Genomic DNA, 26,080 nt, shown 5'->3' with positions numbered 1-26,080 from the left:
TATTTGTTTGAGAAAGAGAGACAGCCTGAGCAGGGGGAGGAGCAGAGGGAGAGGGAGAAGCAGATTCCCTGCTGAGCATGGAGCCCAGTGGCAGGGTCTGGGGTGGGGTGGCTCCATCCCGGAACCCTGAGATCATGACCTAAGTTGAAGTCAGATTGTTAATAGACTGAGCCACCAGGTACCCCAGCAATGCTTTTTTTTTTTTTTTTTTTAAGTTTTATTTATTTATTTATTCAGAGAGAGCGAGAGAGAGGCAGAGACACACAGGCAGAGGGAGAAGCAGGCTCCATGCAGGAAGCCCAATGTGGGACTCGATTCCGGGTCTCCAGGATCACACCCCGGGCTGCAGGTGGCGCTAAACCGCTGCGCCACCGGGGCTGCCCCCCAGCAATGCTTTTTAAACATTTGCTAGTCACTAGATAGCATTATAACACTTTATAGAAGTTAGTACAAATAATAAACACCAAAATAATTGATGAGACCAAACATATCATTATTCGTTTTCATAAGAGTTTTTTGCCCGGGACGCCTGGGTGGCTCAGTGGTTGAGCATCTGCGTTTAACTCAGGGCCTAATCCTGGTGTCTGGGATCGAGTCCCATGTAAGCTCCTGCAGAGAGCCTGCTTCTGCCTCTGCCTGTGTCTCTGCCTCTTTCTCTCTCTCTCTCTCTTTCTCTCGGTCTCTCATGAATAAATAAATACAATCTTAAAAAAAAAAAAAAAAGGGATTTTTTTGCCAAACACCCAATAAATGGAAAGAACTAGGTTTTCACCAAGGTCATCTGATGTAGAGTTTATCTAACATGACATACATATCTGTATACAGAGACTACTACCTTAAAGCAACGTTCTCTAAGGGCCAAAGGCAGGCTGCCTCTAGATAGGAGAGTTGGCATGAACATTCTTTTGGGCTAAAGGCACTTGACACCCTATAGGGCGAAGAGAAGTTTTTGCCCCTCACCTCATAATATAGAATAATCTTTTTTTTTTTTTTTTTTTTTAAAGATTTATCCAGGGCAGCCCCCGGTGGCTCAGCAGTTTAGCACTGCCTTTGGCCCAGGGTGGGATCCTGGAGACCCGGGATCGAGTCCCACGTCAGGCTCCCTGCATGGAGCCTGCTTCTCCCTCTGCCTGTGTCTCTGCCTCTCTCTATATATGTCTCTCATGCATAAATAAATAAAAAATCTTAAAAAAAATAAAGATTTATCCGTTCATTCCTGAGACACACACAGAGGCAAAGACCTAGCCAGAGGGAGAAGCAGGCTCCCCCTGGAGAGCCCGATGTTCGACTGGATCCTAGATCCTGGGATCACACCCTGAGCCAGAGGCAGACACTCAAGCACCGAGCTACCCAGGCCTGTGTAGAATAATCTTAACTGGCCATCTTTCACAGAATAAATGTTACTGCTAGGGACAAATTTCATTTGAGTCATCCATCTGTGTGGCAGGGCAACATCTAATTACCAAACATCTGCTGTTATTCTTCTTGCCCTGTTTAGTGCATTTCTCCACTTCAAAGTCCCAGGCCCTCTTCCTAACTTCAGGATATGAACCTCATTTTGCCCAATTTTGCAATTTCCGTGTCTGTGAGCGTTCCCTACACCTATGAAATTTAATTTGATCTTGTCCTGTTAATCTGTCTCTGTTCAATGGGTTTCTCAATCCAGCTAGAAGGATCCTGAAGGGCACAGAAATTTGTGCTCCCTGGCATGATCAACACAACATTGATCTAATGAAACCAGCATTGATCTTGTCAGTTCAGATGAAAAAATGCACACTACAGGTCATATTGTCCTCAGGCCCAGCTGTACCAGATAAGGAACATGGAGACTAGGCTCAAGAGGTAAGTAGTTAATCGGCACTACCCTACAGATGTAACTACCAGATATACCTAATAAAACCTCTAAGATAGGGGATCCCTGGGTGGCTCAGAGGTCTGGTGCTGCCTTTGGCCCAGGGGGTGGTCCTGGGGACCCGGGATCAAGTCCTGCAATAGGCTCCCTGCGAGGGGCCTGCTTCTCCCTCTGCCTATGTCTCTGTGTCTCTCATGAATAAATAACTAAAATCTTTAAAAAAACACCTCTAAGATAAAGACGAAGAAAGATATTGTTTTCTGATTCAAAGTTTTATGAGATAGAATACACCTCCGGGGTACCAGGTGAAACAGCACCAGAAGATATCAAAGAACATCTGCTCACATGGCCCCGTGGGTCTCTCTAATCAGTAGCATCTACCTTCTCAGTGACACCACACTAAACCTGTCCTTGAGCTCTAAGCATAGAAATTGATAACAGCAAATCAGAGTTTCAGTCAGGATTTTATTGGGGCATATGCTTGAGAACAAGGGAGATAGCACAAAGGAAAGTGTTCTCAGGGACTCTCCCCAAGAAGAAGTCCGGGAGAGCCATCATGGTGCAACTTGGTTTGGTCCAGGCTTTGCCAGTATTCATAATAAGAATTCCTGCAACAGAAACTACTCAGGAGGCATTTCCTTTCCCTCCCCCCCTTCCTCCCCTTTCCTTCCTCCCTTTCCTTCCCCCTCTTTCCTTCCCTCCCATTCCTTCCTGTTCCTTCTCTTTTTCTCTCTTTCTTTCCTTTCTTATGGAAGGAGCAAAAGAATGCTGGATTTCATGCTCAGTGTTGAGGAAGACCGAGTCTAGTCCCTGCCCTATCACATCAGAAGACTCTCAAACCAAATTTTCCCCTTAAAAGTCTTCACTTGCAAGCCATTGAGGATTTCAACACTTTTGAGCATTAGCTTCCTCTTCTCCTGGGTGGGGCCATACAAATCAATGTCTTTTAATGTCTTAAATAGATATACCACAAAAGCTCAGTGTATGATTATACTGGCTTACTGCACATGGTAGACAAATTCTCATTTGCTTTGGTTATGATTTTGGGAAGCACAAAGGAAACTCAGTCCAATGTGGAAATTCTTCCCATGATTCACTGGTCCCTAGCCAGTGGGGGCATCTCAAGTACTAGCTGCCCAGACTGCTTGTTTTGGGGAGAGTATTGAGATACTCACTGCTGAGTAGATTTTGTTGGCCTGTGGTACCTCTAATTTTTTTTTGAGAGAGAGAGATCCTCCATAATTTTTCTTTTCGAGTTTCACTTTAGATCAAAATATTACGCCATTCCTATTAATTGTGATGAGCTGAGGACAATAGAAGTATTCAAATTCACCTCATTCTAATAAAGCCATGAAGTGCAATAAAAAGTTGAATTTCACCTGTAAATGTTCTCTTCTAACATTTTCAAATCTACCTAAATACAGATTTAAAAAAATATATTTTTGTTTATTCAATTGAGAGACACAGAGAGAGATTGAGAGCATAAGTGGGGCAGAGGGGAGAGTCAGAGTGAGAAGCAGACTACTGTTAGCTGGAACTTGACCTGGGGCTCGACCCCCAGACCCAAATATCAACTCCCAGACCCAGATATCATGACCTGAGCTGACAGCAGATGTTTAACCATCCTAGTTACACTGGTGCCCCCAAACTAGATTTATTTTTATGACACAATTAGAATTTCACATTAACAAAATATTAGATATATAGAAATGCAGACGGAGGAACAAGAATCTGTAGTGAAATAATATTACATATACAAAACACATATAATGGGACACCAGGGTGGCTCAGTGGTTGGGTGCCTGCCTTTGGCTCAGGCCGTGATCCCGGATTGCCTGGTTTGAGTCCCACATCGGGCTCCTTGCATGGAGCCTGCTTCGCCCTCTGCCTGTGTCTCTGCCCCCCTCTCTCTCTGTATCACTAATGAATAAATAAATTAAAAATCTTAAAAAAAAACACATAGTGAAAATGGGTTATGATAAATGAAAGTATAAACATCATTTTGCTCATTCACTAAAGAAAGCCTTTGACACTTCCAATTTCATATCATCAAATTTATTATTCTTGCTTAATTAAGAACACAACACAAACATGGATCTCAGGCGTTACTTTCAGGGGTACCTAGTAGTAAGATAATTTACTATAGTGATCTAATCTGGAAATCAGTAGGAACCAGTAAATCACTGCATGAAAGAATGAAGGAGGTCCTTTTGCTTTAGTGAAAGCAAGGGAGGATTATTATATTTCTCAGATTTTCTTGAAAGGAAACATTTCTTCAAATACTCAGGAGGGGGGACACCTGGGTGGCACAGTGGTGGAGCATCTGCCTTTGGCTCAGGTGGTGATCCCAGGGTCCTGGGAATCATGTTCCCTGTGAGGAGCCTGTTTCTCCCTCTGCCTATATCATTGCCTCTCTCTGTGTGTCTCTCATGAATAAATAAAATCTTTTTTTTTTTTTTTTTTTAAGATTTGTTATTCATTTATTCATGATAGACAGAGAGGCAGAACACAGGCAGGGAGAGAAGCAGGCTCCATGCAGGCAGCCTGACACGGGACTTGATTCTGGGTCTCCAGGATCAGGCCCTGGCCTGAAGGCGGCGCTAAACTGCTGCGCCACCTGGGTTGGCCAATAAATAAAATCTTTTTTTTTTTTAATTTTTAAAAATTTATTTATGATAGTCACACGGGGAAGAGAGAAAGAGAGAGGCAGAGACACAGGCAGAGGGAGAAGCAGGCTCCATGCACCGGGAGCCCGACGTGGGATTCGATTCCAGGTCTCCAGGATCGCGCCCTGGGCCAAAGGCAGGCGCCAAACCGCTGCGCCACCCAGGGATCCCAATAAATAAAATCTTATAAAATATATACAGGAGAAATATATTTTGCCTCTGAGCCGTACAGTAGCATTTATATGCTTTGGTCGTTTTTTTTTTTTAAATAAAGATTTTATTTATCTATTCATGAGAGACAGAGAGAAAGAGGCAGAGGGAGAAACAGGCTCCATGCAGGAAGCCCGACGTGGGACTCCATTCCTGGACTCCAGGATTACACCCGGGATTGAAGGCAGCGCTAAACCACTGAGCCACCAGGGCTTCCCTATGCTTTGGTCTTGAGCATAGAAGAATGATGAATTAATATTATAAATCAATCGTGTGGATGGCATTGGCCTGAAGTGTACAACTCCCCAACCTGTACAATATTTGTTATTAAAAATGGGGAGTGCCAAAAAAAAAAAAAAGGGAGTGCCTGAGTGCCTCATTCAGTTAAGTGTCTGCCTTTGGCCAAGTCGTGATCTAAGGGTCCTGGGGTCAAGCCCCACACCAGGCTCCCTGCTCCACGAGGAGACTGCTTCTCCCTCTCCCTTTCCCTCTGTCCTGCCGCTCCTCCTGCTTGGGCATGCTCTCTCACTATCATTTGCTCTGTCAAATAAATAAATAAAATCTCAAAAATGAAATAAAAGTGGATTCAAAGGGTGCCTCAGTAGCTCAGCATGTTGGGTGTCTGACTCTTGATTTTAGCTCGGATCAAGATCTCAAGGTTGTGAGATTGAGCCCCACATCAAGCTCTGCACAGGACTTGCAACCTGCTTTGGATTCTCTCTCTCCTTCTCGCTCTGCCCCTCCACACCCCTGCTTATGCACACAGCCTCTCTCTCAAAAAAAATAAAAACACAGGCTTTAAAATATTAAAAAAAAAACAAAAACAATGAATTCAACACAAATAATTCAGCTGGTCCATCAGGGAAAACATAGAAGAATCAGCCACTTAGCATTCTCAGCACTTTGAATTTAGCCAGGCTAACTCCAGGAAAACACAAAACAAAATACAATCAACCATCTCCAGAGGGACACTTGAAGGGGTAAGATCACTCTAATTAGCACACTCATTTCCAGCTAAACTCCTTTAGGTGCTGCACCTTTCAACCCACTAGGATGGAAAATAAACCATCACTATAGGAAGAAAAGGGATGGAGATGCACCTTCCAACCATCTGGTGGGAGTCATGTTAACACATATGGATTACCTATTTGCAAGTGTCTAAATAAATAGAAAATTCTACTGAAGGGTGATTTAATGCTCAAGTGGCCTAAATGAAGACTGCCTGAAAGACTTAATTTGTGTACTTACATATGCTCCTCAAGAGAGAGCGATCTATTCAACTAAACAAACTGAATGGGTTACATATTTTGACTGCTACTTAGAAAATTTAAAGCAAACACAAGATAATATCTATGCAGGAAACAAAAAGGGACCTTCTGAAATAGTGGCAAAAAGTGAGCTCAACAATATCAACTCCTGGACATGTACCTCCTACTGCTCCACCATCTTTTTATGCTTTCTATAGGATATCCGGAAATGAGGCATTAAAATCAAATCCTCTGTCTGAGAACAAGAATTCTAGTCCCTTCAAAGATCCTTCCAGCTGGAGTAGGAATGAAATCAACATCAGACAGATTAAAAGGAGACAAACTTAATAGGTGTACATACAGGGAATCCACAGGAATCCATACAGGAATTCCATAGATGTGGAAATTCCAAAGACTGTCAGGCAAGATGAGGAGCCAATGTCATGCTGAACTAAGGAAAAAGGACTGGGGACCTGGAGCTTCAGAGGAAAGGAAAACATTTCACACGGCAATAAGAAGGACACATATTTGGTAATGACATCTTTGTCCTACCTTAGAGATGGGTCACTGAGATAAACTCTGTTAATAACTCTTATTCTGGGAAAGACCTCACCCCCCAATTTAGAATCTACTGTGTGTTTAAGGGACGGAGTAAAGGTTCTCTCAAGCCTGCAGGATCCCAAGTACCCTCAACTCAAAATCCTCACAAGGCCAATGTGGCACATTCGGGAAGTGGTGGTGGGGGCAGCATAGAGACTGTCCTGCACTCCTGCAATTCCCCCATCTGAAACTTCAAGAGTCTCACATGTTAGAAGTTGACCTGGTAGATTGTTTCATGCCATTGATCCAGTATTTTGCTCCTAACAATAGGTCAGTTTAATCAAACTCATTTCAACAGGGGAATGGGGTAAACTAGGTGATGAACCTTAAGGAGGGCACTAGATGTAATGAGTGCTGGGAGTTAGATGCAACTGATGAATCCCTAAACTCTATCCCATGAGCGAATAAAACACTATTTGTTAAGTAACTTGAATAAATTTGAAAGAAGAAGAGGCGACGATGCAGGTGTATTTTTAAGTTAGCCCATTGATAGAATTAATGTTACTAAATGGGAATGGTTAGTAATTAGACCAAATGTTAAGGCAGTTTCTGAGGTCTAATGGTAGCCAGTTGAGCATATTTCTAGCTATTGGTCTTGAAGGATCTTCAGATAGAGTAAGGGCAAGTACAGGCAACCTCACAAATCTTCCTGGCTTCCAGTTGAAATTCCTTTGGTAATCTTTACATTGGCCGATAGAGCTCAGCACTAAGCTTGTCTATACATGAACTGTTATGATGATTTCTTTACATCCAATGATTTGCATATAGTTTTCAGAGAGCTTCAGGAAAAATCCTCTCCAGTATACCTTCCCTGATCAGGAGTCAGTGTTAGCATTGCTTAAAGGCCTGGCCACATTCTTAACCATTTTAAGGTTATTCTCTAATATGAAGTCTCTGATGTGGACTAAGTGGTGAGCAGTCCTTAAAAATTTTCTCAAATTTTAAACATTTTCAGGTTTGCTGCGTTATGAATTATGTGATAATGAGTAGGTATTGAAATATGATTAGAGGCCTTCCTGTATGTTTACACGGGTAAGGTTTTCTCACAAATGAATTCTCTGACGTTGAATAAGGCCTGAGATCTGGATAAAGGCCTTGTCACATTTTTCGCATTGGTAAGGTTTCTGTCCAGAATGAATTCTGTTGAGTAAGGGTTGAGCGACGGTTAAAGGCCTTCCCACATTCTTTACATTGGTAAGGTTTCTCTCCAGTACGAATTATGTAATGTATCATGAGGCCTGACCGCTGACTAAAGGCCTTACCACATTCTTGACATTGGTAAGGTTTTTCTCCAGTGTGAATTTTGTGATGTTGAATAAGGTTTGGGTACTGCCTAAAAGCCTTGCCATATTCTTTACACTTGTAAGGTTTCTCTCCTCTATGAGTTCTGTGATGTTGAGTCAAAGTTGAGTGTTCATTAAAGGCCTTGCCACACTCTGAACATTTGTAAGGTTTCTCTCCAGTATGAATCCTGTGATGTCCAATAAGAATTGAGTGGAATTTAAAGCCCCTGCCACAGTATTTACATTTGTAAGGTTTCTCTCCAGTGTAGATTCTCTGAAGTTCAGTAAGGCTTGAGTGATAGTTAAAGGGCTTGCCACATTCTTTTTGCAAATGTAACTGTCAAGTTTCTCTCCCGAATGGATTCACCTATGTCCATATAATAATCAGAGGTACTTCTACATTTTACCACATTCTTCACATTTGTAAGGTTTCTCTCTACCATGGATTTGCTGATGTTGAGGTAGCATTGAGGGCCCATCAAAGGCTTTGCCACATTCCTTGCAAATGTATCTTTTTCTTTTTAAAAGATCTTATTTATTTATTCATGAGAGACACAGATAGAGAAGCAGAGACATGGGCAGAGGGAGAAGCAGGCTCTCTGCAAGGAACCCAATGTGGGACTGGATCCCAGGACCCAGGGATCACGCCCCAAGCCAAAGACAGACATACAACTGCTGAGCCACCCGGGTGTCCTGTATATTTAGTCTTGATGACTGGCTAAACGTGTTCGCTGGTTTATTACATCTGTATGTTTTTTTTTTCCCCCACACATCAATTCTCTGATTACCACCAACACTGGGGGGTCTGGTTAAGAGCTTTCATGCTTTCATTATATTTATGAGGATTCCCTCCTATAGGGACACTCTTATGTACAGTAAGTTTGGAGCTTTCAGAAAACACTTCTAATTTTTGGAAAGAAGCGTCTACACACAGCTTTGGCAGGAAGTCTGGGTGGCATGTGAAGATATAGCTGAAAGATATCAAATAAGAGAAAAGCAAAATCATCCCATTTACTACTTTCAGATGAGTATAATGAAAACTCCTAAAATGCAAAATTAAAATTAGAGAACTTCAGCAAGATGGCTGAGAAGGAATCACCAGGACTTTATTCTTCCATGAACAAATACACTTGCGTACAATGTAGTCACCACATGGCGTAATAGGTATTTCTATTGTCATGTTGTAGCATGCGTTACTTTCCTACACCTCAAAAAAATCAGGAAAAGTACCATTTCAGCTCACAATTGGCAGAGAGAAAGAAATTTAAACTTAAAATAGAAATCAACCAAATAGGTTGTAGTAAAAGCAGTAAAATATCTACGATAGGAAGAGTTGCTAGTAAGAAAAGATCAACAAAAATGACATACTTTTAACTGAATCAAGTAAGAATGAAAGAGAGAAAACCAACTAAAACCAGAAGAAATGAAAGCAGACACAGTATCAGTGATACCTTAGGAATAAAGTAATTATGAGAGGTGATGATGCATAATTACTATGCCAGTAAATAGGTATCAAAAAAGCATGTATAAATTTCAAAAAAGGTATAACCTACCTGACTCCACCATGGGGAAATATTAGAAAAAAACAATCTCAGCTGATCTACAACTACTGAGTGGCTTGAAAAAGCAATAAATAAAATAAAATAAAATAAAATAAAATAACACCCTAAGAAAGAAAAGCCCTGTGTCAGATGAATTCACCGGATAATTCAAACAAACATTTAATGAGAAAGTACTTCATGATCTCCTCCAACATTTCCAAGGAGTGAAGAGAAGTGAAACATCAAACACTCTCTGTGACATCAGCATTTATAGGTTATCACAGCCCAGAGGAAGACACTACAAGCAAAGAAGATGACCAGGTACTACCTGTGACAAGGAGTCCTACAAAGTCCACAATTAATTAAACAACTCAAATCAAAAGAACATTTTACTATTTTACAACATGATCAAGTGGTAATTCTTCCTGATAATCAAGGATGTCTCAAGATATGGAAATCTATCAATTTCAGACTGCACATTAACAGAAAAAAGATCAAACATGACATAATCCTATTAATGCACACAGAACAAGAATCTGAGCATTTGGGACAGTGGTTCAAGATAAAAAACACTCAACAATAGGAATAGAAGAAGACTACCCTCACCTGATAAAGGCCACATACATACCAAAAGGTGAAGTCTAACTTATTCAATAGTAAGTGACTGAACATTCTATTTGATCAGAAGCAAGGTAAAGAAGTGACTTTACCACTTCCATTCAACACAGCATTATATATTCTAGTCTGAAACATTAGGTCAGAAAAAAATACATAAAGGGAATCCAATTGGTAAGGAAAAACTAGGGTGCCTCTGTGGCTCAGTGGTTGAGCATCTGCCTTTGGCTCAGGTCATGATCCCAGGGTCCTGGGGGTCTTTAAAAAAAATAATAAGGAAAGAAACTAAACCTTTCTCTGTTCCCAGATGACTTAATTTATAGAAAACCGTAAAGAACCTTATTTTTTTAATTTTATTTAGCTTTTCATTATTTTTATTCTTATTATATTTATTTATTTATTTATTTATTTGAGAGAGACAATACATGAGTTTGGGGGGAAGGGAAAAGGGAGGGGGAGAAGCAGACTCCCCACTGAGCAGGGAGCCCACCACAGGCCCTGAGATCATGACCTGAGCTGAAGTCAAGTGCTTAACTGATTGAATCACCCAGGAACCGCTCCTACTTTAATTTTTATCCTGTTTTATATTTTGGTTATGTTATATTGTTTATTTCTCCTAATTTTCATCACTAGACTTCCACGCTGGGTCTAGATTTATTTGATTTTTTTTAATGCTATAAATGCTGGAGTTAAGAAAAAAGGTTTATTTCCTTTTTAAAAGATTTTATTTATTCACGAGAGGCACACAGAGAGAGGCAGAGACATAGGCAGAGGGAGAAGCAGGCTCCATGCGGGTAGCCCGATGTGAGACTCAATCCCAGGACTCCAGGATAACATCCCAAGGCGAAAGCAGACGCTCAACCATTGAGCCACCCAGGCGTCCCCCAACTGCCCCTTTAGAACACACAGGAGAGATGTCCAATGTTCAGAATTGACCTCCACAGCCAAGTACTAGACACAAGAATAAAAGGTGTAAATTGGAGTTTAAGTTATGGACAGTACTATTTTTTGCCCTGTTGTATAGAATTCCCATTCATCTACAGAAGCGATGATGTTACCTTAAGGAAGGGGAAGTTAAAGCTGAAAAGGAAGCAATGTGAAGACTTTTCTCCACTACTGTTGTGCCCAAGATTGCGAATCCGAGAAACCACCAAGGAGCCGACACCGATGCAAGTACACGAGGGTTTATTTACAAGTTTGAGCTTGGGTCCAAGTATACTCCATACAGCAGAGCAGGGGCTTGGACCCCGAGACTAAGAAGCACAGCAGTGTTATAGGGGCCAGTGGCCAATGAGATTGTAACATACGTAGAAAGTTGCACAGTCATGTTGGTCTACACGCAGGTGGCCATTGAATTACGATTCACCTTATAGTGACCATTTGAACTAGCCTATTATTCTGGTTAGAACTTGCTGCAGTTTTGGGGGGCAAAAGAGGGGTTTTCATTCCTTGGCTGGTTAAAGGTCAGAGGTCCCTCATTCCTAATTAGGTGTGCTGGTTTCTGATGAAAGTGTGCTTAATAGCTAAGCTAGGGTGAGGGAGTGCCTTAAACAATAGGCAGGTCGTGTGGGGGGGTTTTACATGAGATGAGTGTAGCACAAAATGGAGTTAGTCCTGCTCTGCTTGTCCAGGGGTAGGGGATTTTTGTTAGATTTCCTGGGTCCCACGCTACAAAACACAACTTTTTTCCTTCACTGCCCAGATCCAAATTCCAATCATTCAAAGAGGAAACTTCCAAGAGACAGTCTTCAAAGGAAGGAAGGAAACCTTGAGTGTGTTATGGAAAATCTGGAAGCAGTGATCCTCACCCAAGAGGAGGAGGTGTCCGTAGTTCTCTAACACCACATCCTGTAGAGTATCCGCTGAGTGTCGTTCAGACATATCTACTCCTCCTGAGAGAATTCTTTGGCCACATCCCTGAATGTCAGCAGTCCCTGTAATAAATACCAACCACAGTTACCAAGAAGCCTTAGGCAGAGTTCACAAAGGTCCTAAAGATGAAAGACAGCATTAATGTCACCAGCTAGACCCCAAGACCTGACCTTCACTGTTTACCTGCTTGTACTCTCCAACCTTTGTCCCACATTTTACTTACCCTCTCTTTCTACCACATCTTTTACTTCAGGCAAAACACCCGATGGGCAGAGTCTCCTGTGATGGAAACAGAAACTATCCAAGGAAAGGTAAGGACTGATCTTGATGTGGGAAACAAAGGCAGAAAGAAATGTATATAACATTAAATGTCCCTATAAAATCCAACCCATTAAAAAAAAAAAAAATGCAACCCATTGACAAATACATAAGTCAGAGTATAAAGTTCCTCCAGGAAGTACTCAACTCTCTTAAGGTGAATGCCTTACTAGTGGGAAAAACAACCTTAGTTTGACAATAACAAGGCCATTGTGTCAGGTTGAGTGTTGTTTTTTTTTTTTTTAAGATTTTATTTATTTACTCATGAGAGACACAGAGGGGTCGGGGAAGGGAGAGAGAGAAGGAGAGAGAGAGAGAGAGAGACAGAGACACAGGCAGAGGGAGAGGCAGGCTACATGCAGGGAGACCGTCTTGGGAGTGGATCCCGGGTCTCCAGGATCACGACCTGGGTTGAAGGCAGAGCTAAACCTGCTGTGCCACCCGGGCTGCCGTGGTCGACAAAATCCATTTGGAACTTCCCTTATCTTTACTTTTCCTGCCGCAGAATATATGATCAGTTGGTCCTCATAGTCTCTGGGCAAGTGGCGCCAGCAGACAGCGGGCAGCAGGCTGCAGCAGCAACAGCAACTCCTTTTACTGGTGGGTCCTGACCCCATGCTTTAAAACAATCACTTTTGTGCACCAAAGACCTCTCAAGAATTCTTTCTTGATTAAGTAAAACTGCATCACCTGAGGAAGACCTTGAGCCAGCCCAATTGAGCTAAACCCCTAACTTACTCTTTATAAAGGTAACAAACAGTAACCTCTGGGGTAACCTATAATTACTTTTACCTCATTCTATTACCAAAATTTCCAGCCAAGGAGGAGCACGAACCTCAGTTACATAAAATGTTGTGCCCAAGATTGCGAATCCGAGAAACCACCAAGGAGCCGACACCGATGCAAGAACACGAGGGTTTATTTACAAGCTCGAGCTTGGGTCCAAGTATTCTCCATACAGCAGGGCAGGGGCTTGGACCCCGAGACTAAGAAGCACAGCAGTGTTATAGGGGCCAGTGGCCAATGAGATTGTAACATACGCAGAAAGTTGCACAGTCATGTTGGTGCACACGCAGGTGGCCAATTGAATCACGATTCACCCTATAGTGACCATTTGAACTAGCCTATTATTCTGGTTAGAATTTGCGCGCAGGTTTGGTGGGCAAAAGAGGGGTTTTCGTTCCTTGGCTGGTTAAAGGTCAGAGGTCCCTCATTCCTAATTAGGTGTGCTGGTTTCTGATAAGGGTGTGCTTAATAGCTAAGCTAGGGTGAGGGAGTGCCTTAAACAATAGGCAGGTCGTGTGGGGGTTTTACATGAGATGGCGGGTGTAGCACAAAATGGAGTTAGTCCTGCTCTGCTTGTCCAGGGGTAGCAGATTTTTTGTTAGATTTCCTGGGTCCCACAAACACACAGGTATGTGTACAACTGTTGGGGCCTTATGCCAAGCTCTACATATGATGACAAGTCTCCTCTTTCTAAACATCCAGCCTAACCCTAATCAGCAGGAAACCTTTCCCCTTGCTCTGTGACTCTCTGCTTGGGATATTATTCTCTGTGATCTCCTCATTGGCAGTAAATCAAGTTTCTTTTGGGTCACAAACAAACCTGGTATATTTTCTATCTGTTGTTATACTACCTTTCAGGCTTTTAAGACAAACATGCTAATTTTGTGATCTTTTTTTAAGATTTTATTATTTACTTCATTTTTTTTTAAATATGCTATTTATTTATTCATGAGATACAGAGAAAGAGACAGAGAAAGAGAGAAAGGCAGAGACACAGGCAGAGGGAGAAGCAGGCTCCATGCAGGTAGCCCGACCTGGGTCTCGATCCCGGGAGTCCAGGATCACTCCCCGAGCTGAAGGGGGCACTAAACCGCTGAGCCACCCGGGCTGCCCAAGATTTTATTATTTATTCATGATAGAAACGGAGAGAGAAAGAGAGAGACAGAGACATCAGCAGAAGGAGAAACAGACTCTGTACAGGGACTGGGATGCGGGACTCGATCCTAAGACCCCATGACCACAACCTGAGCGAAAGGCAGTTGCTCAAACTTTCAGCCACCCAGATGCCCTAATTATGTGATTCTTGTGTGTTGTTTTTCTTTTAAATACAAAGAAGTAAATAGAAAGTTAAATCTAGGAGTGCATGGGTGGCTCAGTGCTACAGCATCTGCTTTTGGCTCTGGTCAGGATTCCTGGGGCCTGGGATGGAGTCTGCAGCACACATGGAGACTCCTTCTCCCTCTGCCTAGGTCTCTGCCTCTCTCTTTGTGCCTCTCATGAATAAATAAATAAAATCTAAAAAAAGAAAAGAAAAGAAAAGAAAAGAAAAGAAAAGAAAAGAAAAGAAAAGAAAAGAAAAGAAAAGAAAAGAAAAGAAAAGAAAAGAAAAGAAAAAAGAAAAGAAAAGAAAAAAGAAAAGAAAAGAAGGATAACTATGACACTAAGTATGGAGTAACATAGAAACCCACAAGATGGAGGTCTGATTGAGAGCCTCCACTCCCAGAAGTAAATATCTCACTGCATGACCGTGAGAGCATTCATTGTCCATTGGAAACTAATGTGATGTGGGCCTGGAGCTAAGGATCAAAAAGGTATTCTGAGAATATTTTGTTGCAAAAAGCTGTTTATATTAAAACATAGGGACAGGACCACACTGGAGGGCAGAAAGACCTGCAGTATCCTTTTGAAAAGCCCATGATTATATACTTTTAAGGTGGGGGCAAAGATAAGGGGAATTTCTAAAGAGACTTTCATATATTAACGAAGATTTGCAGGATCCTGGAGGTCTGGCTATTGCCAAACAAAAGTTGCTTTTGGCCTCTAACAAAGCATTAACATTAAGGCAGTTGTGAATTCCTTCAGTCCTCTCAGACACTGCCCATCTCAAGTATTTATCAGGGAACATTTCTTTTGCTTTTGTTCTCATTAGAAACTACAAGCGAAAGAATTCAGAAGTTTCCTGTTTGTTTATTTATTTATTTATTTATTTATTTATTTATTTATTTTTTATTTATGATAGTCACAGAGAGAGAGAGGCAGAGACATAGGCAGAGGGAGAAGCAGGCTCCATGCACCGGGAGCCCGACGTGGGACTCGATCCCAGGTCTCCAGGATCCCAAAGGCAGGCGCTAAACCACTGCGCCACCCAGGGATCCCAGAAGTTTACTGTTTAAATGTAATAGTTTCCTCACATCCTTCAGTAAACCTGTCTAAGATCTTAGGAAAGATCAGAAAGTATGAATTTTATAGGGAGAAGTCTGGCAGAGAGGAGCAAGCCAAGGAAAGGAAGGTAACATTAACTGTAGGAAACAAACTAGTAGCAGTGCCTAAAGAGATGGGGGAACAGAGGGCTAGCTGAGGACAAATGATGAGCCAGGGCCAGCACATTGACAAGTCCTTGAAACAGGCAGAGGGACATTCCTCTCCGGACTCAACTGTCTCGATGGTCTTACTTTGCGTAGGGCAAAAGGCAATCTTTGCCTGACCCCCAGGAGCCTGTTAGTCTACTTTAACCTTTGAAAATTCTTTTAGAAATGTCCTTTATTTCTACACCCCCAAGGTAGATGTTGGCGATCATCCCCCCAGCACATGACCCACAGATATATCCTTGTGAAGGGTCTCATGACTCAGGTTTTATTAGACGGTAATACGTGGCCTTTTCCCAACAATTGCCAGCCCCTTCAAGGTCCTGGAAACCTTGCTTCCAGAATTCCTTAGAGAGTATGCTATCCTCAAACCCCTCCCAACTCCCAGGTGAATAATCAGCCACCCCTCACAGGCCCAGGTTGGGGACTCTTCCTGCCCGCAGGCCCTGTCCTTGTGCTTTAATAGAACCACCATTTAGCACCAAAAGATGTCTCAAGAATTCTTTCTTGGTTGTTGGCTCTGGACCTAACCTATATTCCAAAACTTCATCAAGGGGACTGTTGTTACTGATATGTTTTTGTCCTCCTCAAATATAAAACCAGAATATTAATTGAATTCTGAGAACACAGTGGATTTATACAAATTTCAGTCACATATACTTTCACTGTCTTGTAATACCTCGTATATATTTACATATGTTCAAAATTTTTATTTATTTATTCACGAGAGACACAGAGAGAGAGGCAGAGACACACAGGCAGAGGGAGAGTCAGGCTCCTCGAGGGGAGCCAGGCATGGGACTGGATCCTGGGACTCTGGGACCACGCCCTGAGCCAAAGACAGACTCTCAACCACTGAGCCACCGAGGCGTCCCTACCTAGTATAGTTTAAATAGAGTATCTTTTTCATATTCTTTTTTTTTATTTAAATCTTTTTCATATTCTAAACAGCAAGTCTCTTCTTTTTTAAGAGCATTCTGTGTTATCCTGGACCTTATATATATAATAGCGTTTATTTGTGCGTTTTCTTACTCCTGGCCTACACAGAGCTGATAAGCATTCAGGTGGGCCCTAAAGGACAAGTGTTTTCCTTGGCTGATATCCCAGGACCCCGTCAGCAACAGGAATGTTGGACTCAATATCTTCTCTATGGATCTGTCAGCGAGTCAGCTTGCAGAACTGTAATTGTAGGGTAGCCCTAGTGCCACCTTCAGCCCGGGGTGTGATCCCGGAGACCCAGGATCGAGTCCCATGTCAGGCTCCCTGCATGAAGCCTGCTTCTCCCTCTGCCTGTGTCTCTGCCTCTCTTTCTCTCTCTGTGCCTGTCATGAATAAATAAATAAAATCTTAAAAAAAAAAAAAAAAACGAACTGTAATTGTAAAGTACAACTGTTGGGGCACCTGGCTGGCTCAGATATTGAGTGTCTGCCTTTGGTTCAGGTGGTGGTCCTGGGATGGCGCTAAGCCGCTGAGACACCCAGGCTGCCCAATAAATAAAAGTCTTAAAAAAAAAAAAAAAAAAAGTAGACTTCTAGGGTCCTGGGGGTCAAGCTAAGATTTCCTTTTGCCCTTAGCAAAGTATTAACACCGAGAGAGTTGTGTCCATAGAGGAATGTCCCTCTGCCTGTTTCAAGGAACTTGTCAAGGTGCTGCCCTGGGCTTGTGCTTTGTCCTCAGCTGGCTGTCTGTCCCCACCACCTGCCACACTGTTTTCCACAGTGAATGTGCATATTGCCCTCCCACCACCAATATATGAGAATTCTAATTTGTCAACACTCTCCTTTGAAATTTTTTCTCCATTTTAGACATTCTAGAAAATACTGAGTGGTTTCTCACCGTAAAATATGAAATGGTCTTCCTACAGTTGTCCTGATGACTCAAACTGAAACCACTTAAAAGCATAAACTTGAACAAAATCAAAATGGCTGCATTAAAACAGCAGCAGGACTTAAACTAAGCATCCCTTTTCCTCTGTTCTGCAAACCTCCTCTCCCCTTTCTTAGCCTTTTGTTTCAGGAACCCAGTTCCACCCTGAAAACATGATGAACAAAGCTGGTAGCACAGACACAATTCCAGTCAAAACCAGCTACATCCTGTATTTTCCCACAAAAGCCCAGCCCCTTCCTCTATTTTAATGAATAGAATATAATGATTTTTAATGTGTTAACACTGATATGTAATGAATGATGTATTATCTGGCCACCACTAATTCCCTACCTTACTTTAAGAATGTAGACCACAGGGATCCCTGGGTGGCGTAGCGGTTTGGCGCCTGCTTTTGGCCCAGGGCGCGATCCTGGAGACCGGGATCGAATCCCACGTCTGGCTCCCGGTGCATGGAGCCTGCTTCTCCCTCTGCCTGTGTCTCTGCCTCTCTCTCTCTCTCTCTCTCTCTCTGTGTGACTATCATTAAAAAAAAAAAAAAAAAAAAGAATGCAGACCACAGGGATGCCTGGGTGGCTCAATAGTGGGCATCTGCCTTTGGCGCAGGTCAAGATCCCTGGGTCTTGAGATCAAGTCCCACATCAGGTTCCCACAGGAAGCCTGCTTCTCCCTCTGCTTATGTCTGCCTCTTTCTGTGTCTCTATCTCTCATGAGTAAATAAATAAAGTCTCTAAGAAAAAAAAATGCAGACCACAGACAGTATCTACCACCCATTTGGTAACAGAGTGACATAATACAACTAGTAATCCCTTTTCTCAGTGGCCTCAGACTTTTTATAAGGCATGGCTATATTTCCCACAGTTTATGTATTGCATCATTTTCTCCTCCTTTTAACACTTGGGACAACAAGATGAATATATTACAGATGATTTTAAAGGTATTATTGGCTGTTTAGGTAAACTCCTCCATGATAGTGCTACCTGACATCCATTCTGTGTAGTCAGGTGGTTTGCAGGGGACGTGAACTGACACCAGACCTTTTCACTAGTGCACTCCCCAAATAACACCCTGCAGAGTCACAGGATAATAATAACTACTGATATGATACCTCAACTACCCCCTTGAGATCAACCATCTTCCCAGGCACCCTAGGCATTCCCCCTGTGCACACTGTATTTTTTTTTTAAGATTTTATTTATTTATTCATGAGACAGAGAAAGAGAGAGAGACAGAGACACAGGCAGAGGGAGAAGCAGGCTCCATGCAGGGAGCCCAATGTGGGACTCGATCCCGATCCCGGGACTCCAGGATCACACCTCAGGCCAAAGGCAGGCGCTAAACCGCAGAGCCACCCGGGCTGCCCTGTGCACACTTTAGAGAAGATCCCCACAGAGTTTACTTAATCTGTTTTTGTTTCAATGGCTCATTCTGGACTTACCCAGGAACTCCAAAGCACTCTACCCATGGATCCTAATAACAGATTGAATCCCACGTCGGAATAGAGGGGTTCTTTTTTGTTTAAATGAATATCCACACATGGCAGTACTGCGTATGTAATAGATACCCCATAAGTAGGAGGAAAATATTCCAACATGAGGCAAGACATGAGAGAGGAAAATCATAGGAAGAATAATTGCATGACTTCTTCATGTGGAAAGAGGAAACCTGTTTCTGGGTTGCATACCTGACTGTGAGTACACAAAGATAAATTGTATTTGTTTTATTTTTTAATTATCTCCAGTTCTTCTGTATCTCCTCAATTTCTTTCCAAGCTACAGCATATGCATCTCAGACAATTTTCCACCTGTGTTGTGTCTAGAGTGTCCACACTGACCTCTTAATTGAAATTAGAGGGATGTGAGGCAGGTGGGCCAAGGATTAATTCAGACATTTAGTGAAATCTAATAATCCATTTCATTTTATAGCTGTGTGCTTGTTTTCAGCTATACCAAGAAAGAGCAATACTTACAGAAAATAAGATGTATGTATATATATACATATTTTAAGATTTTATTTATTCATGAGAGACAGAGAGAGAGAGAAGAGAGAGAGACACACATAGGCAGAGGGAGGAGCAGACTGCATGCCTGGAGCCTGATGCCGGACTTAATCCTGGGACTCCGGGATCACGCCCTGAGCCCAAGGCAGGACTCAACTGCTGAGACAGTCAGGTGTCCCACCTGGTCAGTTCTAAATAAAAGACTGTCCTTGGAGGCCCACGTTGACAATCCTGTCAGGACCCCTCTCACTCTTGAGAGCTTTTTCTGTATCCTTGCTTAATAAAACTTTATGGCTTTATTCACTCTCCTCTGTCTTTGAGATTCATTCTTGGATTCCTTGAGACAAGAATCTTGCTCTTCCACTTCATCAGGAGCTATCTGGTTTCAACAGGAATTGGGTTTGTGCTACAAGCTCAGTTTATAATGTTTTCAGTTGGGGATCCCTGGGTGGCGCAGCGGTTTGGCGCCTGCCTTTGGCCCAGGGCGCGATCCTGGAGACCCAGGATCGAATCCCACGTCGGGCTCCGGGTGCATGGAGCCTGCTTCTCCCTCTGCCTGTGTCTCAGCCTCTCTCCTCTCTCTATGTGACTATCATAAATAAATAAAAATTAAAAAAAAAAATGTTTTCAGTTGGGATCAGTTTCCTTAAAAAAAAAAGAAAAAAAAAAGTCTAAGAAGGGAGGAGGGGAAGATTCCCAAAAGAGAAAAAAGGTTACCAGGTTTAACATCATGCCTCACTGATGTTTTGTTTTGTTTTGTTTGTTTGTTTGTTTTATAAAGATGGGTCTTTTTTTTTTTTTTTAAGATTTCATTTATTTATTCATAGACACAGAGAGAGAGGCAGAGACACAGGCAGAGGGAGAAGCCTACTCCATGCAGGGAGCCCAATGTAGGACTCGATCCCAGGTCTCCAGGATCATACTCCAGGCTGCAGGTGGCGCCAAACCACTGAGCCACAGGGGCTGCCTGCCTCACTGATGTGTTAATGCAGATGTTTTAATTTTTTTTTTTTTTTTATGATAGTCATACAGAGAGAGAGAGGCAGAGACACAGGCAGAGGGAGAAACAGGCTCCATGCACCGGGAGCCCGATGTGGGATTGGATCCCGGGTCTCCAGGATCACGCACTGGGCCAAAGGCAGGGGCCAAACCGCTGCGCCACCCAGGGATCCCTTAATGCAGATGTTTTAATGCAGACATTTTGATTTTCTTTAACTTCATACTTTTAATTGGTTTCAAGTTCAATCACCCGGACAACCATAGTAAGACTACTTCATATTTTACAGTGAGAAACCATTGATTATTTTCTAGAATGGCTAAAATAACGAAGACACGATAATACCCAATTGTATTTTATTTTATTTTTGATTTTTATTTTTTTAAGATTTTATTTATTTATTCATAGACACAGAGAGAGAGGCAGAGACACAGGCAGAGGGAGAAGCAGGCTCCATGCAGGGAGCTCGACGCAGGACTCGATCCCAGGTCTTCAGGATCAGGCCCTGGGCCGAAGGCCGCACTATACCGATGAGCCACCCAGGCTGCCCCAGATAATACCCAATTTTAATAAAAATATTGAGGAATTAGAATTCTCATTTACTACTGATGGTGATGTGGGAAACAAAGGCAAAAGAAAAAGTTAAATTTCCTTACTGCCTGCAGCCTATTGACAAGTCCTTGAACTAAGTAGAGTGACCTTCCTCTCGGAGCGCAACTATCTAGATGTTGACACTTTGCTTAGGGCAAAAGACAATCATACAATAACATTATTCTATCACCACACCCTCCTCCTGTCCTTCCCCCCCCCCCCATCTATGAGTCTATTTTTTATTTTTGTAAAGATTTTATTTATAAATAATGAAAGAGAGAGAGTGAGTGACCTGGGGGTAGAAGCAGAGGGAGAGGGAGAAGCAGATTCCCCACTGAGCAGGGAGCCCCCATCCAAGACTAGATCTCAGGACCCTCAGATTATGATGTGAACCCAAGGCAGACATTTAACAGACTGAGCCACCCAAGTGTCTCCTTTGTGTTTACTTTAACATATAAAAATTCCTTTGGAAACTACCTTTATCTCTACCTCCCAAGATACATGTTAGCAATTGACATATAGCCCACCAATATACATCTGAGGTGTCTCGTGACAGGATTTATTGAAGAGTACTAAGTGTCCTTCCTTCAAAGGAGCTAGCCCCTGGAACACCTGGGTCGCTCAGCGGTTGAGCCTCTGACTTAGGCTGGGGGCGTGATCCTAGAGTCCCGGGTTCGAGTCCCACATCGGGCTACCTGTGGGGAGCCTGCTTCTCCCTCTGTCTGTATGTCTCCCTCTCTCTATGTCTCTCATGAATAAATAAAATCTTAAAAAAAAAATAGCTAGCCGTGTCGACATCCTGGAAGCCTTGTTTTCAAAATGCTTTGGAGGCGCATGCTGTCCCTAACATAAAGCAGAAACATGAAAACTAGAAAAATCAGTGTTTGCAATTTTTATATGTGAGGAATTTCTGGAGAGAAAGAGGACATGGCCTCTGACCCAGGACACCAGGCTTTCCAAACAACGGGCCATTTCTTCTCTCCCAACTTGGAACTATATAATCAGTCACCTGTTGCAACCCCAGTGCAGCTCTTCCTGCCCATGGGTCCTGTCCCTGTGCTTTAACAAAACCACCTTTCTGCACTAAAAATGTCTCAAGAATTCCTTCTTGGCAACTGGCTCCAAACCCCAACACTTTACATCAATGGGAATTTCTTTTTATTTACTTATTTTTTTAAAGATTTCTCTTTTTTAATTCACGCATGAGAGACACAGAAAAGAGGCAGAGACATAGGCAGAGGGAGAAGCAGACTCCCTGTGGGGAGCTTGATGTAGGACTTGATCCCAGAACCCAGGGATCACACCCTGAGTGGAAGGCAGAAGCTCAACCACTGAGTCACGCTGGTGTCCCATCAATGGGAATTTTAAAAAGTACATTCAATTTGTAACATTATTTGGCAGGGACTTATGAAAATAAACTTTCCTATGGAAAGGGAGCATTTTGTCGCCACGAAACATGTCTCTTTGGCCTAAGGATTTTTTTATTTTATTTTATTTTATTTTATTTTATTTTATTTTATTTCATTTCATTTCATTTCATTTCATCATTTCATTTCATTTCTTTATTTTATTTTATTTTATTTTATTTTATTTTATTTTATTTTTATTTTTTATTTTATTTTATTTTATTTTATTTTATAAGATTTTATTTATCCACAAGAGACACACAGAGAGACAGAGACAGAGGCAGAGGGAGGAGGAGCAGACTCCATGCAGGGAGCCCAATGCAGGAGATGCGGGATGCGGGCCTTGTTTCCGGAATCCAGGATCACACCCTGAGGGGAAGGCAGACACTTAACCCCTGAGTCACCCAGGGGTCCCACCTAAGGATTATTTTAAAGAAACAAAGGAAAAGCTCTGAAACCCAGTAGAAGGTGCCTTTTTCAACACACATTTGTTTACTTATAAGGGAAAGCTCCACTTGTAAGGGTGTTTTCCTCCGCGTAGCTGCAAGAGGGAGAAAGTGTAAATTCCAGAAACTGATCACTGGAGAAGACATGGATTTAAATCTGGATAACAACCAAAAGGAACGGTTATTCGTTTTGGCCTGGTCGCCTCTCCAAATGCTTCCCAATAGGATCATGTGTGGAGTTCAAAAAGAATCATATCTAGTACACCCCCATTCTGTCATTCCGTGAGGGTGGAAACAAGTGTTGTTTTAATTAAATGCACATGAGCCTGGAAGGGTCAGTTCCATGCAGCACACTTTTCCTAGCTTCCAGTGGAATCTGCATCTGTGGAAGCGTAGGCCCCCTGAAAGCAGAGAAGGAAAAACTCAAAGATTGGTCTCCAGGGGGATCCCTGGGTGGCGCAGCGATTTGGCGCCTGCCTTTGGCCCAGGGCGCGATCCTGGAGACCCTGGATCGAATCCCACGTCGTGCTCCCGGTGCATGGGGCCGGCTTCTCTCTCTGCCTCTCTCTCTGTGTGTGTGTGACTATAATAAATAAAAATTTTTTAAAAAATTATTAAAAAAAAAAAAGATTGGTCTCCAGGGAGAAAATCAGTTCTGAATTGCTCCTGACACAAAGGATGAGGAAGTTGGACCTTTGCATTTCAAAGTCCTACCTGAAGGTGAGCCGCTTACAAGAGGCTCTGCTGGTGGCTTTAAAGGCATTTTTTCCTGTTGCAGCTGTGATTTCTGGAATCTCTTCTGAGAAAGAGCTCTAGAAAAGGAGGTGACAGAAGAAATGGCCAGTTGTCAGGTAATCCTTGCATCCCAGGTCAGAGGCCATGTCCTCCTTTTCTCCCCAAATTCCTCAGATTTAGATATTACAAACATTGGTTTTTCTAGTTCTGATGTTTCTGCTTTATGTTTGCACCTAATTTTTAAACCTTTTCAGAAATGACACTCAAGATCAGGTCTTTAGACCACTTCTCCCTATTAACCAGAGCCTTTTATCCCTTCTCCCCAATCTGGCTCTCAGTAGGCCATCAACGGTTGTCACTTTGAATTACAGACCTGTGTGCAAGTATTGAAAATAATTCCTTTGTGAGAGATCCACGGGGACGGTGTTGAGTTAAAGAATCCTTTTTTTTCTTTAGATTTTATGAATTTATTCATGAGAGACACAGAGAGAGATAGAGGCAGAGACACAGGCAGAGGGAGACGCAGGCTCCATGCAGGGAGCCTGACGTGGGACTGGATCCCGGGATACCAGGATCACACCCTGTGCCGAAGGCAGGCGCTAAACTACTGAGCCACCCAAGAATCCCCCAAAGTAAAGAATAAACACAGTGGATATAAGATCCAAAAAAAAAAAAAAAAAAAGGAATATTCTCTGAGAACAAACGGGGCCCAGTCTTACTGTTTAGAACATGGAGAAGGTACTATATTTAAAATATACTAGCTGTTACAGGAAATGGAAACCATCTGTGACTCTGTTCGGTTTCTGCCGAGGGCATTCTGAGCTTTATGGTCTTTCTGGGCATCTGAGCTTTATGGTCTTTCCGATATGGGATTCCCTGCCTAGGACATTCTGCAGTTTTTCCTGTAAAGTTCAGCTCATTCCTAGGGGCCTAAGATGGCTGTACTTGTGCTAATGCTAAACTTGAGGTGGAATGGCCTTAATTTTTCTCGGCCTCCACAGCTGAAGTTTGTATAAATGAAGAGTATTCATAGTTTACAGTCTGATTTACTCTTTAGGGGCCACAAGAATGTGGTGCCTAAATGGGGTGTCTCTTGATTGAAAGTGGGCCCCTAAATATAGGGCGACCATCAGTTAGAAGCTGGTAGCAGAGGAAGTGAGAGAATTCACCTGAGGCAGAACAAAGGAGCTAGAAGTTCACATTGAATAGACAGCGAGGGAGCTGGAGGGAGCTGCAGGTAGGACCACAGAGGAGAGGCTGTCTGCAAAGACGTATAGAGGGTGGGGGCTGTGGTTAAAGGGGGAAGATGAGGACATATGGCAACAAATGGAATCTTCCCTTTTTTGGGGAAGTGTACCTGGTTGTGAGAAGCCCATTGGCTAGTTCAGGCCTCTGGACACTTCAGGGTGGGTTGCCTGATGGGCCTGTCTGCATTCAGCCAGGTGGTCACTGGCTCTTTCTGCATTCCATTGCTCAAGCCTGTTTGCCTAAAAGCAGCGTCTATGAAGAACACATGTTGCAGGGTTCTTGTCTGCCGAGTGGAAGAATGACTCTCGTAGACACAAAAGGGTGAAGTGATAGTTTACCAAGTGAGGGTGAGAACAGAAAGAAAGCTGTCTAGAGTGAGAGGGGTTTCAAACTGGTTGCCAATGAAGGCTTTTATGTTTGATCTTGTATAGACACCTGACCCGGGGACTTAAATCTTGACATCACCACTGATAGCACCACGATTACTTCTCCTTTCGCTATCTCATCTCTGATGTTTAAAACAAACGAGTTGGTCTGTTTATGTTCCCTTATCTGTGGTTTCTTACGGCTCCCCATTTCTGGGATTTTTGGTGAGCCCTGCCTGTCCCTTCCTCAACACCAGTAGTAATGGGTCCTTCAGTGTTCCTTAGGCACGGATATCAACGTTTCATTACAGCTGGTGTTAACTTCTTTTGGTTTGATGCTCTGCTAGATGTCTCGGCTGCAATGATCCTATTTTCCTTTTCTATTTGTAAGGATCTTGGATTTGCTGAGCAATGTGCAGAAACCATCCCTTTTCACCTGGAAACTTCTTTCTTCTGAGTTTCTCTTTGCTTGTAGTTTCTTAGGAGAACAAAGCAAAAGAAATGTAGGTAAAATGAAACGTCCGTAGTGAGATTTGCAGCTCACTGATAGATAATACTTGAGACAAGCAGAGTCTGACTTTTCTCAGGGAATTCACAGCTGCCTTAGTGTTAATGCTTTGCTTGAGGCAAAAAGCAACCTTAGCTTGATGGTAGCCAGACTCCCAGGATCCTAGAAGTCCTCTTGAACAGATGTAAATCCCTTTAGAAACTTATTTTACCTATACTGCGCAGCCCCCCACCCCCCGGCTTAAAAGCATATAATCCATGCTTCCTCAAAATCACACTGCAGCTTTTTCTGCCCAAGGGTCATATCCCCGAGCGTTAATAAAAAAA

General features: G+C 42.7%; 2 protein-coding genes across 51 annotated transcripts in view; one reads left to right on the top strand and one right to left on the bottom strand.

The window, feature by feature from the left end:
• The window catches only part of LOC112643367 (zinc finger protein 420-like), a 642,213-nt gene that overhangs the window by 197,532 nt on the left and 418,601 nt on the right, over nt 1-26,080 (top strand). For 26 of the 50 annotated variants that reach the window (XM_049108155.1, XM_049108156.1, XM_049108146.1 and 23 more), the window contains 2 exons: nt 11,039-11,183; nt 12,140-12,197. The exons of 4 other annotated variants lie outside the window; for them this stretch is intronic. In XM_049108155.1, coding sequence (XP_048964112.1) covers nt 11,039-11,183; nt 12,140-12,197 — 203 coding nt within the window. Of the gene's footprint in view, nt 1-11,038; nt 11,188-12,139; nt 12,198-26,080 lie in introns of all 50 variants that reach the window. 20 more of the 50 variants (XR_007409699.1, XM_049108183.1, XM_049108196.1 and 17 more) reach the window with 2 other exon arrangements.
• Nucleotides 11,934-26,080, bottom strand: part of LOC112643408 (zinc finger protein 736-like) — a 255,589-nt gene continuing 241,442 nt past the window's right edge. The window contains exon 6 of the transcript XR_007409777.1: nt 11,934-11,948. The gene's annotated coding sequence lies outside the window, so the exon portion shown is untranslated. The remainder of the gene's footprint in view (nt 11,949-26,080) is intronic.

Source organism: Canis lupus, chromosome 1, assembly GCF_003254725.2.
Source record: "Canis lupus dingo isolate Sandy chromosome 1, ASM325472v2, whole genome shotgun sequence".
Taxonomy (NCBI): Eukaryota; Metazoa; Chordata; class Mammalia; order Carnivora; family Canidae; genus Canis; species Canis lupus.
This window is presented reverse-complemented; position numbering and strand designations above follow the sequence as displayed.